General features: G+C 39.5%; 2 protein-coding genes across 2 annotated transcripts; both read left to right on the top strand.

Annotated features, from left to right (window-relative positions):
- Positions 1–46: 46 nt before the first annotated feature.
- armc6 (armadillo repeat containing 6) lies at positions 47–3,786 on the top strand. Its single transcript, XM_035670125.1, has 7 exons — positions 47–307; positions 1,374–1,459; positions 1,541–2,111; positions 2,220–2,365; positions 2,457–2,588; positions 2,757–2,894; positions 2,992–3,786. The coding sequence occupies exons 1-7, from the start codon at positions 187–189 to the stop codon at positions 3,202–3,204; spliced, it is 1,407 nt and encodes a 468-aa protein (XP_035526018.1). The 5' UTR covers positions 47–186; the 3' UTR covers positions 3,205–3,786.
- Positions 3,787–3,922: 136 nt separating this feature from the next.
- Positions 3,923–14,205, top strand: LOC118334280 (mitochondrial coenzyme A transporter SLC25A42). The gene is made up of 8 exons (XM_035670126.1): positions 3,923–4,330; positions 7,019–7,182; positions 8,036–8,147; positions 8,352–8,377; positions 8,496–8,662; positions 8,807–8,923; positions 9,686–9,837; positions 9,975–14,205. The coding sequence occupies exons 2-8, from the start codon at positions 7,102–7,104 to the stop codon at positions 10,295–10,297; spliced, it is 978 nt and encodes a 325-aa protein (XP_035526019.1). The 5' UTR covers positions 3,923–4,330; positions 7,019–7,101; the 3' UTR covers positions 10,298–14,205.
- The last annotated feature ends 878 nt before the right edge of the window (positions 14,206–15,083 follow it).

Here is a 15,083-nt window from a genome sequence, read left to right as displayed (position 1 = left end):
GACGTAACGTTACTAACTTACGTAAAGTGCGTAGATCGTCAGTGGGCCTCGGTTCATTGAGGGGAGTTGGGCAGGTTGTCTGTTACTGTGCGCTGCTAACAGTGAAGTGATATTTTTAATACATTACAACAGCGTTATTCAGTCTTTATTATACTTCATTTCAGATTAGAGATTAACGTGTGGAACATGGCGAAGCGTAGGATCACACAGGAAACCTTTGACGCTGCTGTGAGGGAAAACATCGAGGAGTTTGAGATGGATCCTGGTGAGGCTTTGAGGGATGCTGTGGAGCAGTTTGAGTCTCAAGGTAACGTAGCTAGAAAGGACAATGGCTAGTAGACGATTACTGTACAGTTGTGTTGTTGACTCTTGTATGTAACGTTTTCCTAGGGGCATCAAAATGACAGAGGTAAAACATATCAAATGCAAAATATTAGTATGTGTATTGCACATCTTATGTCTCATGTTGATCAAACTGCAGATCCGTCTGCCAGTAAAGCCTGTTAAATTGTTTATCTTGGTATAGGAAGATCTCTTGTGAGCCATGAGGTCTGATGAGTACTGTGCATATTGGAATAATGCTCTATTATTTCAAAATAATAGCCACCCCATGAACACTTAAAGGCAGAGTTCAGGTGTTTAGAAGTGGGGTTGTACGTACTTATCCATGGTGTATAAGTACTATAGTAGACGGCTGTCAGTGCACCCCCAGTTTGAGGAAGCAGACAGGGGTACCAGCACGGAAGCTAAGCAATGTAGTGCTGTGTATAGGGTAAGCAGAGAAATGTATTTGGCTGCCTAAAAAAGGCTCAGTGTACACTATATTTTGAAAAGTTGTTCTGCTGATCCATCCACAGCACAACTTAGCCTTGTGTAAGTCTGTTAAATGAGTTGGGTAATGTTCCTGTTTGTTAACTGCATCAATTGTTTTTACTTTTTTTTCTGGAAAAGTGATTTCAATTAAAATGCTCTCAGTAAACTAACAGACATATATTAACATCTGTGTAACTTTTATTGGGAGTTTAAAAGGATAAAGTGTAAAATAGTAACTTTCTATCTCCTACATCCCCTAATAAACTGGAGGCTTCTGTTCTGGATAATGGTCCACTAACCCACACACAAGGTTGGGTGTGCAGTATGACTAAAACTGTAAAATCTTCATTGCATAATTGATATTCTACACTCCTCATAGGGGTGGAGTTGTGACAGAGAGAACCCATTCATACACAGCTGCTTAAAACTTAGTTTTGCATGCTTACTGTACACTCTTGAGTTCTTAGTGTAAATGATGTTCATCTTCATTTTTTCCTGTTTTATACTTGATATTTTGTTGTGTTTCAAACCATTAACCCAAATCTTATGTGTTGAAACAGGTGTGGACCTTAGTTGTATTGTAAAAGCTATACCGACTGGATCTTCTGATGACAAACAAGAGGAGCAAACACACATGGTCTTACAGGTGAGTCTATTTTGTGAACGGACTCTGCTTACTGTAAAATTATCAAAATCTTACTCTCACACGTCTTCTTTTCACTTGCAGGCTTTGGATTCCCTTCGGATTGGAAAAGATTCTGCCGATGTTACAGAAGTGACGGCAGACTTTAAATGTTTCACTGAGCAATGCTCACTTGGATTTGCCCAGAGGTACCTGGCTGCCCAAAAAGACGCCTATCCCATCATCCTCTCTTACTGCAAAAAGAGTTTGAAGGAGCGGGAAGCTGTGTTGACTGCCCTGTCCGCTCTGGCTGCACTGACGGATGGACAGCCGGACTTGTTAGATGCAGAGGGCCGGCAGGTTCTTTTGAATATCCTTAAGGAGTATCGGGCAGATTCCTCTGTGACATGTCTAGCCATCCACGCTGTACGTCACTTCTGTTTGAAACATGAACAGAACAGGCAGGATTTGGTGAAAGGTGGCGTCCTGCCTCTGCTGACCGGTGCCATTACACAACACAGTGCATGTGCTGAGCTGGTCAAGGAGGCCGCTGCAGCTCTCAGGGTCATGACCTTTGACGATGATATCCGAGTTACATTTGGACAAGCTCACGAACACGCCAAGAGTATTGTGCTCGAACACAACGGACTGAAGGTTTTAATTGAGGCTGCGAAAGGTAAGGCCAGCTGATCACTAGTTAACGTGGGTGTTAAGGATAATAGCTTCAGCTACTTTGGTGATTTTTTGATTCGTATTTTGATTTTGTTTCTTGTGTTCCTCACAGCTCACTGTGATAATACTTCTGTTCTGAGTGGGATTTGTGCAACTCTGTCCCATCTGGCTGTGAGGAATGAGTTCTGTCAAGACATCTGTGATCTAGGAGGCATGAAACTCATGATAACGCTGCTTGCAGACAGCTATGAGTCACAGGTAGCCATCTTAAAAACAAGACATTGTGATACAAACTGATATAAGGTTCAGCTTGTTTGTTCTTCTCACTAAACTGGTTTTCTCCTCGCAGGAGTTGGTTCGGCAGATCCTCAGTGCAATACGAGCCGTAGCAGGAAATGATGATGTGAAAGATGCAGTTGTTAATGCTGGTGGAGTCCAGCTAATTGTCATTGCCATGAACAGACACATGAGCAGCGCAGGGGTGAGTTAATGTCATAACTACACACAACTTGACTGGTGTGATGTAGCGTTTACTACAGAATAAGAACAGACATTTTTAAAATACGTTGGTTTTTGTGGGATAAAAATAAATTTGAGGTCTAAATAAACTCTGTAGATGTTCTAAGATGATGTTCATGTTCTGCTGCAGGTGTGTGATCAGGGCTGTGCGTGCCTCTCTGTCCTTGGTTTGCGTAAACCCAACAACTGCCAAGTCATCATGGAGAATGGAGGTGCCTTGGCAGCTGTTCAGGCTATGAAGACACATCCTAATTCGGTCAATGTGCAGGTAATATGAGGTCTTTAATAATTAACATGCTTACTTGAAAACCAGGCCCTGTGACAGTCTGCCAACTCTTTTTTTTTTCTTCTTTCTTTATAAACAGAAACAGGCGTGTATGGTGATGAGAAACCTGGTTGCACGAACACAAAGCTATAGCCAAACAATCCTGGAGATGGGAGCAGAGGCCCTGATAGCCCAGGCAATAAAGACACATCAGGACTGTGGTGATGTGGGTAAAGCAGCCCTCAGAGATCTGGGATGCCAGGTGGAGCTCCGAGAGCTGTGGACCGGCAAACATGGCAGCCTCACCAACTGAAAGTAGAGGAGAACATCCCTGTACACCATTATTATGAGGGGACCTGAAATGTAACTTTTAGGCAAGATGAAATGTTATGGTGTTGGTGTGCATAGCCAAGAGTTTAAACAGATGCACCTACCCAGCTAGACATATTTGTAAAAAGTAGTCGATGTAGAACAGAGCAAGTGACCAATCCCACACAACACCTTTTGAGAGGCTGAATATATCTTTCAGTGCTTTTTTAAAGTGCAAAAAGGTCATTGTAGTCTTGTTGTACATGTTTTGATTGCTTTTAATATTTTGTTTACAAACTGTCTGGTTCCCAAATTTGTACAACATTTCTGTTTGTTGTTGTAGTTTTGTGCCATGGGGAAATCTAAATGTATTTTTCTGAGCAGATTTCTTCACCGTGTTGGCAGAGCCTCATTTTAACACGCCTTTATACTTTAACTAGAGCTAAACATTTCCTTTTTTTGGCTTTCAGTTGGTATTAGTACAGTGTAAACCTGGAGATCACTGATATGTAGCCCTCCCACTGACAACATCACACTGTATATTCTGCATGATTATGATAAAACTCACTTTGCTGCGTCACCTTTATCTTGCTGTGTGTACATGTCACCATATACTGCGTCTTAACGGGCAACAAAAAAACCAAACTCTACTCCCAAACGTGTCTCCTGTTCACGCCCCTCTAACCGGCCTATCCAAGCATGCCCCTCCTTAATCAGACTTCATTTCCCACAATGCCACTGCGCTCGTCCTTGTCAAACCTCACTGTGGTCAAGCTAACGTTTACTGCCTCGGGTCGTTGACAGGAGTAGTAACAACAGCATGGACGGTGGCAGCCACTTAAAGTCACCGCAGAGAGCATGAATTAAAGAAAATGAGTGGAAGGCAGTGCCAGCTTTGTTTAAATCGAGACTGAAGATTAACGTTACTGTTAGCATTTCCTCAACGCTGTCGACGAGAGTAACATTAATGTTAATGTAGCGGCGAGCTAACAGCGAGCTAACGTGACTGAAGCTGCTGTTTGGTTAACTTAGAAACAGCTTCAGAAGAGCCTGCTAACGAGTTGAAACAACCCACCAAGTGAGCGATATCACAGCTCTAGAAAGCTTCGTGCTGGTGTCACATTTGTGAGGTAAGTTATCAAGTGTTTGTAACTAGTGACAGCTAGCTGGCTGCGGAAAAAAAAAAAAAGGTGGCTGTGTTTTGTTAGTGGACAAGTTTCGACAAGACTCGGTGACACAGGAGAGGAGCATGGTGGTTATTTAATGAATGAATGTATAATGAACTGTATTAGAGTAATACTGCTGAATTGTAGCAGTGCCCTGTTTGTGGTCCTGTTGTGTGTCAGAGATTGCACAAACCATTTGAATAAAATAACATTACATGCCGAAGCAATGGCAGCATATGGGATACAATGCAGTTATAAACACATTGCTTCATGTAACAAAGCTAGGTAGAATAAAATAAGACCTCATAATGTAATGAGGTCCAGTACAGCTACACCACACACTGGAATATTCTAGAAGTGACACATTTAAAGCTGAAATAATACTCAGATATTCAGTTGATGAAAAAACTAAAAAGCTGTGATAACTGATTAATCATGTAAGTCACTTGTCAAACATAAAGGCCACATTTTACTGCAGTTTTATATAATTGTAAATGGTACGTCTTCAGGTTTTGGACTGTAGGCCCATCACAGTTTGAAGATGTCACCCAGGGCTCAGGAAAAAACTCTTTTCTGACATTTTGTTAAAGAACAAAATAATTAAATAAACAGCTTTTGTTTTCAATATACGCTCCATAAAGGTAGCATGACTGTTGTAATGAAATAAATTAAATGTGTTCCTACTATCTTGCCCACTTTGTATGTCCACACAAAGTTACTTTAATTTTCAGGCAGCTTTTGTTATCTTGACACAATCTTAAACCCTCCAGTTTACTGATACATTGATATTTTACTATTGACCATGTAGGTAACCCAACTGAAAGGACAGGTTCTTCACAGACATTTTCTCACTAAAAGAAGGCACTGCTGTGTATTTCCTTTAAAACGATTTAACCACAGGGACAGCTCTGTCTCTCCATTGCTGTGTGTACAGCAGCCAAGCCTGAGGCACACAAAACCGGCACGGCGACCAGTCAGGCACAAAGAAGTGTTAACATGATATGCACGGGGAAGAGGGCTGAGAGAAAGGAGGACAGTGGGTAAGGCGAACGGAGGGACATTAGGGGTCTAAGTGCTCATTTGAGGATCTGTCTTGAAGCCGTGTTGAACAGATGCCAAAATGAGTTGCCCATGACTACTCAGCGTTTTAGCAGACCCTCTGTTTGCTCTCTTGTCTCATGGCGTTCTCTCTCCATCTTGTTTTGCTTGATTCTCCTCACTGTTGCCAAACTCCCTGAACTTTGATGTTTCCAAGAAGAATCTTTACCAAGAATGTTTAATTATTTAACACAAATTCACTATCTACTAGTTCAGCTGTGGCTGCTCCGTAACATTCAATGGAATAATCGAGTGCCTAACCAGACAAATCATTAATTGAGTAGTGGAATTTGTGACAATTGATTTATTGTTTTAGTAACTTATCAAATAAAATATAATTTGCTGTTCCCAGTTGCTCTAAGAATTGCTTTATTTCTCTGACTCACATTGTGGTAATTTTTCAGATTTTCACAACCACTTTAAGAATTTTTATTGGTTTATATAAGAAAAAATGCCAAGATATTATCACAGGATTTTAGAACTCTCAAATATTAGTATCAGCATTTAAAATCCAGTATTGGTTGAGATACATTCAGGTACAATAAACAATGTTTTGATATAATTTCATGACAGTTTTGAAAACTTTGGCATATGCTACTACTCTTAACGATAGTCCTTATTACTATTACTATTACTGAAATAAATAAAAAGAATAGGATTCTAATGTATTTATACATGTATATATAACAAAATACTGATAGAACAATATTCCAGACATTCAAAAACACTGACCATAAACTACATTTGTATATATGTTACAAAATGTAAAACAAATGAATGAATACTAGGTTAATCAGTCATGAAAATATTCATTGTAGCCCTGCAGAAATACACATGCCAACTTTAAAGACACTTTGTGACTGATTTGTAGTAAAGCTGGTGTGAACAATGCCTGGCTGTGAATTGTGTACAGTATTTAGTGACGGAGCAGTGAGCCTGTGGAGGGTTAAAGGTTGCATGAATAGGTAATCTGTCTCAAAATGATTAGTTTATTGAAAAGTATGCAGACGTTTTGCTTTGTAAAGGTAACAAGATCACACCCAAAATAAATTGTTCTTTGTTCCTCTTCTTTACTGACGACATAGGCAAGAATGTCCTGATTGTACACAGACATTGTAAGACTGTAGTCTGGTATGTTAGAAAGGGTGGGGCTTCAGTGGTGGTGTGTTTTTTTTAAGCTCTTCTCAGATAGACACCTTTCACCTACAAGTCCTCAACTCTGCTCTCCTTCAAGATATCTTTGGCTGTAACTTGCTGTAGTACTACTTAGTAGCCAACTAACTACTTAGTAAAGCTACTGGACAGGTAAGTATTTACGAGAGGTGTGTGTGGTATTTATAGTTTCTTGTTTAAAGACCCTCAGAGTGGACAAAGACGGTAGCAAACTAGAATACATTTCTCTTGAATACTTTGGTTGTCATAACTACAAGCTATCCTCCTGAATGTTGACAGTGTTTGCATGACAGTTCCTCCATAGAGTCAGAGTCATGCCTGTCACCCGATCCTGACACAGAAATGGACCTTTGTCTCTCTCTCCTGACCTCTTCCCTGTAGCTCTCAGCGCCTGCTGTTGCTGCCTCCCCCTGGTGGTTGAATTCATGAGCACGCTCAGTGACAGCTGTGCGTAGTCCTCGGGAATGGGGAGTGGAGTCCAGGAACAACGGGCATCACTCACGCAAGGCGAAGTGCGGCCACGGGCTTCTTCCAGTCAGTCAGAAGTGAGCTATGAGGTTCCGTTTTATAGACATAATCATTCCTTCAACACTTAAAGGGTCTCTATGTAACATTCAATCATCGTCAATAATGACACCAGTGGCAGTTAAGTGAACTGCAGTCAGCATCCTGTTGCTTGTGCTTGTGCATACACAGACAGTAGGCGCAATCCCTGCATAGAAATGCATAAGAATCTTTCCACAGGCAACCAGAGAGTTGAATTAAAAAGTGATTCATACGTGAATGAAAATATAAAATGCTTCATAATCTTACATATAGAAAGAACTCTTAAAGGAAAATGCAGTATATGTAATGATGTATTATTTAGCTCAATTTGAATCTGTGAATTTGATTCATTGGTCTCAATTTGAAGAAAAATAATAGAGCTGCTCAATATTAATATATAATGTAACAATTCATGGGACATTAGAGCAGTCATTGTGATTTTTCAAATATTGAAATATTTGTTATTAATAATTATTTATTATCTGGAAACCTTCAATGGTAGAATTGTGGTGGCACCCTTATGTTATTTCACTGTCTCTGTTTTATCTGTGTATTGTCTTTATTTGACTCAAATTCAGATGTGCTGTCAAACTTTATTCTCTCTCTGCTAGTTGCTCTGTTGTATTGTATGTGAAACAGTTTAACTGAGCTGAGCTTAGCCTCTTCTTTGTCTTCGGTTCATTTAAGGACACCTGCTTCTATCAGATGTCATCTGTTATTCTTCATATAACTCTGGTTTAATGATCAACAGGATCTCAAACACAACTTTGTTCACGCAAGGCTGCAGTTTTTACAGGATTCACCCTGTTTGTTGCTGCTCACCCTAAATGTGATTCCTCTATGGCTGTGCAGGGCCTGAAGCACACTCGGTCTGTCATCAACTCACTCTTCTCGGGGGCTTTAGCAGGAGCTGTGGCCAAGACAGCTGTCGCCCCACTGGACAGGACTAAAATCATCTTCCAAGGCAAGTGGCATACTCTGCTGGCCTAAAAGTGGGAACTGTTTTTAGACTTGAAATGACCCATATGCGTGCCATAGAATTATATCTAGAACTAATATTATGTTTTAAATGTGTGGCTCTTTTATTCATAGCTATGACAAAATGTGTGATGACTTTAGAGAAACACTTCACATGTTATTTATATTGCACATATATTTTGTTTTTCAGTGTCTTCAGCAAGATTCTCTGCCAAGGTTGGTTTGAACACATATTTAATGTCAGTTTCTTTGTAAAAAAAAAACTTCTCATTCGTAAGAAGATAATAATTCACATCCCGACTATGAGAATGTATGTGTGCACATTGCATTACAGGAGGCCTACAGGTTGATCTACCGCACCTACCTGAAGGATGGCTTCTTCAGTCTGTGGAGGGGGAACTCGGCCACCATGGTGCGAGTCATCCCATACGCTGCCATCCAGTTCTGTGCACACGAACAGTACAAGAGGCTGCTGGGAGGCTACTATGGCTTTCAGGGGAAGTAAGTGTCAGTTTATACTGGTAGACCCATTATTAAGACCTTTTATCGTTTGTTTTGAGATAATAATCTCACTTAAGATTTTCTTGATGTCTTTTGGAGTCATGAAAAATGTAAAAGGCTGAATTGTTTTTCTCTGTGTCCCAGAGCCCTACCTCCATTTCCAAGGTTACTTGCAGGGGCTATGGCAGGTACCACGGCAGCCATGCTGACGTATCCTCTGGACATGGTGCGAGCAAGGATGGCTGTAACGCCAAAGGAAATGTAAGATCATCTTTAGCTGTCAATGCACATTCATCAGTGGGTATTTAACACAATATCACTAGAGCAAAATAATATGATTGAGCGTTTTTATTCAAAGTTCAGGTTTAAGCTGAAATAGGGAACCTTTGGAAGGCTGATCAAAAGCCACGACACTGCACAGCAATTCATACTCAATCAAATCAAATTGTTGGAGTGGAAAATCATCAAAAATCTGAGGAGCAAGCGATTTTTCCATCAGGTCTCAGATCTGAACTGCTGCTCTTGTCGCTGACGCTCAAGTCCTTTAAGGTGCTGATTATTAAGAAGAAGAGGATTCTTTTTTCACTTAATAGGCCACACACAGGTCCAAAATAATACACACAGAGGGCTCATATGGAGAAATGTTGGAGTGACTGCCACGTAGCAGCAGTTACGGGTTAGTTGGCTCACCCACCCAGTAAAAGCCCCACAATTCATACTGTGGCCCGTGGACTTTAACACACAACCCTCCAGTACCTAAACCAAGTCCCTACACACTGAGCTACTGCTACTCCTAACCAGTAATCATTACCTAAGACTTGATAGGTGGCCTTGAAATTTGCAAGACAGAAAGAAAAAAAGAGTGTGAAGCAACCAGAGTTAATGTCACTCAGACATTTGTGTTCCTGTGTAGCCTCAAATGGATTCAATGCTGTTGACTGTAGAGTTTTTTTCTAAATGTAAACAGTCTGTTAGTGAGTTTCATGCTGATATTTCTTCCTTTGTGGTGCTTCCGCTGTTTAGGTACAGTAACATTCTGCACGTGTTTGTACGGATATCCCGAGAAGAGGGCCTGAAGACACTGTATCGAGGCTTTACTCCCACCATTCTGGGTGTTGTCCCCTATGCTGGTCTTAGCTTCTTTACCTATGAGACACTGAAGAAATTACATGAAGGTAATGCACTACCACTGCCAAGTTTAACTGTATCTGTGTATGTATCTACGACTCTCTCACACACTCAATGTGTATGTTGCATATGTAAAATATTTGTTCACGGAACGGCACTTCTTTACACCCTCTCACCCGTGCAGAGCGCAGTGGGCGCCCGCAGCCCTACTCATATGAACGTCTGGCATTTGGAGCCTGCGCAGGTCTTATCGGCCAGTCGGCGTCTTACCCTCTGGACGTGGTACGACGGCGCATGCAGACTGCAGGAGTCACGGGTCACACGTACGGCACCATCCTGGGCACCATGAGGGAGATTGTGTCGGAGGAGGGGGTTATCCGTGGACTCTACAAAGGTCTCAGTATGAACTGGGTTAAAGGGCCCATTGCGGTGGGAATCAGCTTCACCACCTTTGACCTTACTCATATCCTCCTGAGGAAGCTGCATCAGATGGGTTATACTCGATAATAGCGATACAGAGAGAGAAAACAGGTATAGTGGGATGACAGAATCCCCATACACCCTCTGAAGACAAACAAACAAAGGAAAATGAACAAGTGAAGAGTGTGTATTGCTGGATAAAATTAAACACACACTGGCTCAGGATGCGTGGGTAAAGTTAACGCACTCCCTCGCTTTATCTGTTTGCAACGCGGGAGGTAGTCCCGCAGGCATGAGGTCTGTTGGAGGGTACCGAGTACCTGTACAAACTGTCCTGTACATCTAAGTGCAATATGCTCAGTGACTTTGCGTGTATGTGTGTACACATATATTATAATGCTCCTGCCCTCGTGGACCAGGCCGGTGAGAGCATTTGTCAATCAGAGAGTTTAGAGGTTCACACACACACACACTGAGGTCTCTCAACTTCCTTGTGTGTTCGTGTAAAACTGACACCTTCCAATGCAGTGCAAGTTGCCACTCATTTACTGTTGACTTTTAAGAGGCATTTGATTTAATGAGAGTGAAATATGCCCCCCTGAGATTTGTTTTGTTTTGAGTGAGTTTGTTTTAAAGAATTATACCAAAGGAGCAGATTATATGACGTTAGTGGTATTTAGCATATTAAAGCACAAAAGTTCTCAGAGTATGACTTTAGAGCAAAAATCTTGCCCAGCACAGAGGTAACAGCGTGGTTACTGCCGTCAAATGGTCAGTTTTTGTTTGAGTTGACTATATATTGATATCACTATTGAGTCCAGAATGCTTAGTGGAGCTCCAAATGAAGATTGAATTCACAGACTTTTATTTGTAGTTTAGCTACTGTGCTGACAGCAGACAGATGAGCTATGTTTTATGCCAGTGCCAACAGATGAAGTATAAAGAGTGCCCATATTATTTGGTTTGTTTTCACTGTACTCATATAATGGGCTTTTAGATAGTTTTGTTGTCAGAAGGATTAACACACAATGATGAGTTAAGAATACAACCTGAAAATGACAGTTCCAGTTTAACCTCCTATTAAAGTCTAGTCCCGTGTAATGCACATCAAGCAATTTCATACTGATACACTGATTCAACAGTTCAATAGGAACACCTGTACAGTCTTATGTAATCCAATACAGCAACCCTGCTGTGAATACTACCTTTATGAAGTTTACAATGTTCTGTTGTTGTTGACACTGTGCGTTGCTTTAACTCTATCAGTGATATTGTTTTGGATTACAGTATATTAAGAGGCGTGTCTAATATTCTGTCCAAATGTCACTGTAACTGGACACACACATACAGCACGTATACCATATGTTGTCTTCCATTTGCTGTCAGTATTGCAGCTGCGACATGTTTTGTTAGAGACTAAAGATTTCGACAGGTCATAGAAATAACTTCAGAACTACAGTAGTGTGGATTTTTTGTTGCTTAAAACTCACATTGTAGAGCTGTAGCAGTATTTGCTTGACTGGAAATATGCACAAACCTAAGGAAGAGATCATTTGAGTTCTCTGTTAGAGGCATCATTTTTTACATTGTAGTGTTCTCAGTATTGTACATGGTACCTCAGCACATAATCTAATGTTCATGAAATTCTCAAATATGAATGTTTTCTGTGGAGTGGTGTAAAAAAAATGGGACAAGGTACTCAGTTTTCATTTGATGGCATGTGAGACAGTTTCAACAGTACTGATGCTGGCTTAAAAGTCATTGAAGAGTGTCAATAGTTTCTATACTTAGACCACACGTACTGAGGCAGGGTGCCTGAGCCGGGGGAGCAGCTGGGTGAAGAGCCAAGTGGAATAGAGGGCAGGAAAGTGTCACCATTACCAGAATAAAGTAGGACGTTTTCTCAATGAAACGGCGCTGAGGATCCCAACAGAAACAGTTAATTGAAAAGAAAAAACACAAATACCCAGAGCATTGTTACGTGTTAAAAAATACTATTGGAGCTTCACTAATCATTTTAATCATTGATTAATCAATACATTTTTGAATTATCAAACAAAATGGTTAGAATAATGTCTTAACATTGCTCGTGTGTTTCGACCAGCAGACAAATAACCCCAAATATTTAATGTATAAAACTTTTTGCATTAGAAAATCATCAAATATTTTGTGTTTTCACTGAGACATTTCTTCAATTTATTGACGGGATATTTTCTGATTACTTTCTTATCATATAAAATGTATTGATGCTAATGCTGATATGACATGTTGGTGTTTGCACCAATACCACATCATCACTTTGCTTTTGATAACCTTATTCTAAGGACTATAAACATGGTATCTACACTCTACACCAAAAGTCAAACAAAGTGAAATGTCTACATAATAATAATAATAATAATAATAATAATAACAATAATAATACATTTTAATTTATAGAGAGCTTTTCAAAAAGCTCAAAGACACTTCACATGAGTTAAAAAGGAAAAGAAAAAGCTAAAAATGTCTAAATGCAAGCAATATACAAAATCTTTGCCTGAATAAAATAGTCTAAAATTACCTAAACTCTATGATCAGAGAATAAGAAAGTAATACTCACAGCTCAGAATACATTTACGTCACTACCAAAGAAGTATTAAGACTCAATACCAGTATCCCTTTCACTATCCAGTGGTCTACTGAACTTTACCCCCATTCATCAAACTCAACTCTCCCCTGTCCTCCTTCTATCTGACCATCATCATTTTATCCACCTCTTATCTGTTTGTCCATGGATGTTGTGATCGTTTTGTTCATTGTTCAGACACCTAAATATAGTTGTATAAAAACATTGGGAAATCACAATGCTACTCGGATTAACAGCAGATACAAGTTTAGTCTTTTATGTCAGTGTTATACCTTTACCTCCTTGCTTTAAGGTCGCAGGAGGTAAACCGTGTGTAGCTGAGTTCAGATCAACGACAGCTTGAAACCTGCACATGTTCCGAGCTGAAGCGTGCTAAGTAGAATAAAGTATACAGTAACTGAAAGCTGAGTAGAGGGTAGTTACTGACTCTTAAGTGCCTAGCAAGGAATAGTAAGATTTTTACTATGACTGAGCTACTTCTACTAACCTTTTTGAAGGTTGCTTCCATTTTCTAGCCTTGCTTCGATCTTGAAGTTTCAAATATTTAAGGGGCAGCAGATTTGAAGGTGGTTTGAAATTTAGGGATTGTTACACCTCTGTGACTGAATGTATTACTTCAGGTCCAGCTTTTGTATAGGAATTTTGTAAAACTTATTAACTGCCTTGTAGGGTATTTGCTGTCTAAGGTGACATACGTGATCCTTGGCTCCCTTACAGACTCGACCAAACCATTCCAACCAGTTTAGGACTAATTGGAGGAAGGTAGGAAGAAGTTAAAAGAACATTTTAATGGCTATTTGTATCCTGATTTCAATTAGAAGAACGTAAAGAGTAATGTAATGTCATTACCCCCCTATTGATATAGCTATAGATCCAATCAGATGGGTGAAGATATGATGAAATACGATATAATGGGGAAAGTTGACAGCAAACTTGGAAAAACCCAGACAATCACGAAATGCCAAACAATGATATGTTTTTGTTTTAAAAGAAAAGTAATTATTTAGTTGAGAACCTGACAGTGGCTTACTGAGGAGGGATGCTGAAACAATACAAACAAACTGGTAGAAGATGTGGATTTTATTTGCTCTTGCAAAAGCAAATTGAATAGTTTTAACCCTATGTGTGGGTATAGATGTGCAGACAGACGATGCTACTGTGTGTGCATGTTACAACAGATCATCTTGTGTTGTGTTGTGTTTCAGTGCGGCAGTTGTGCGACGACTGTTTTGTAAATCCTAGTTGTGCCAACTGAATGTTAACGTACCTACTAATACCACACCTTGTGTCCTGTCCTTAGTGATGATGGTGTATCTGTAGGAAAGTTGTGAAATATCGAATTCTCAATAAAACTGGATGTTGACAACGACTGATGGATGTTTGATTTCACTGTTTTTCCTGTCTGAGTGATGTCAGTTTGTACCACTACTCTACTCTAGATACAGTATGTTCAGTGTGGTCTTCAAGTACACATCCCACCCTGAATCACACATGTATTTCTCATTCAAAATAGCTGATGGCTATTTACTCATAGTAACAGGTAAAAAACATGCCTACACGTTTCAGCCATTCATGCCTTCATCAGGGTACCAGAGGGACATCTTTCACTCCCGAGCAGCACAAAGAATAAACATATAATTTCTTGTATTATGAATTAAGCCCTAAATGCCTAAAAAAAAATAATAATAAAATATAAGACAGATTAGTATAAGACAGAATCAATGAAAACATTAAGTGAACAAAGTGTAAAGGCATAGTTAATTAAATCAGATGGTTAAAATAACGCCTCATGCAGATAAATTATATTTAAAAATAAACTAATTTTGTGGCCTGTTAAAGTGCCCCAAAGTGATAGAATATAAATAAATAAAGTGGATATAAATTTATAAATGGATACATATATGAAAAACAATAAACATGGAAATACATAAAATTAAGGAAATATCAATGAATAACTACATGAATAGGGAACTAAATTAATATAAAACAAATGTACCAATAAATAAATAAATCAATAAATATTTAAAATAGACTCATGCCTGAAAAGAGACAAATGTATTTAGAAAATAGTTATCAAGAGAAAACATGGATGGACCTTACAGTGGAAATTAAAATAACGGCATATGTTAACCAATTATTGGAATTATTTGTGCCACACTGAGAAACTAGTTGGGTTAACTAGTTGACTATGGCCAGACTTTATTTATACACTCCCTAATTGCACGCTACATAGTTTTTACTGTTTTC

Source organism: Morone saxatilis, unplaced genomic scaffold (genome assembly GCF_004916995.1).
Source record: "Morone saxatilis isolate NCDOM2014 unplaced genomic scaffold, NCSU_SB_2.0 Contig23, whole genome shotgun sequence".
Classification (NCBI taxonomy): domain Eukaryota; kingdom Metazoa; phylum Chordata; class Actinopteri; family Moronidae; genus Morone; species Morone saxatilis.
This window is presented reverse-complemented; position numbering and strand designations above follow the sequence as displayed.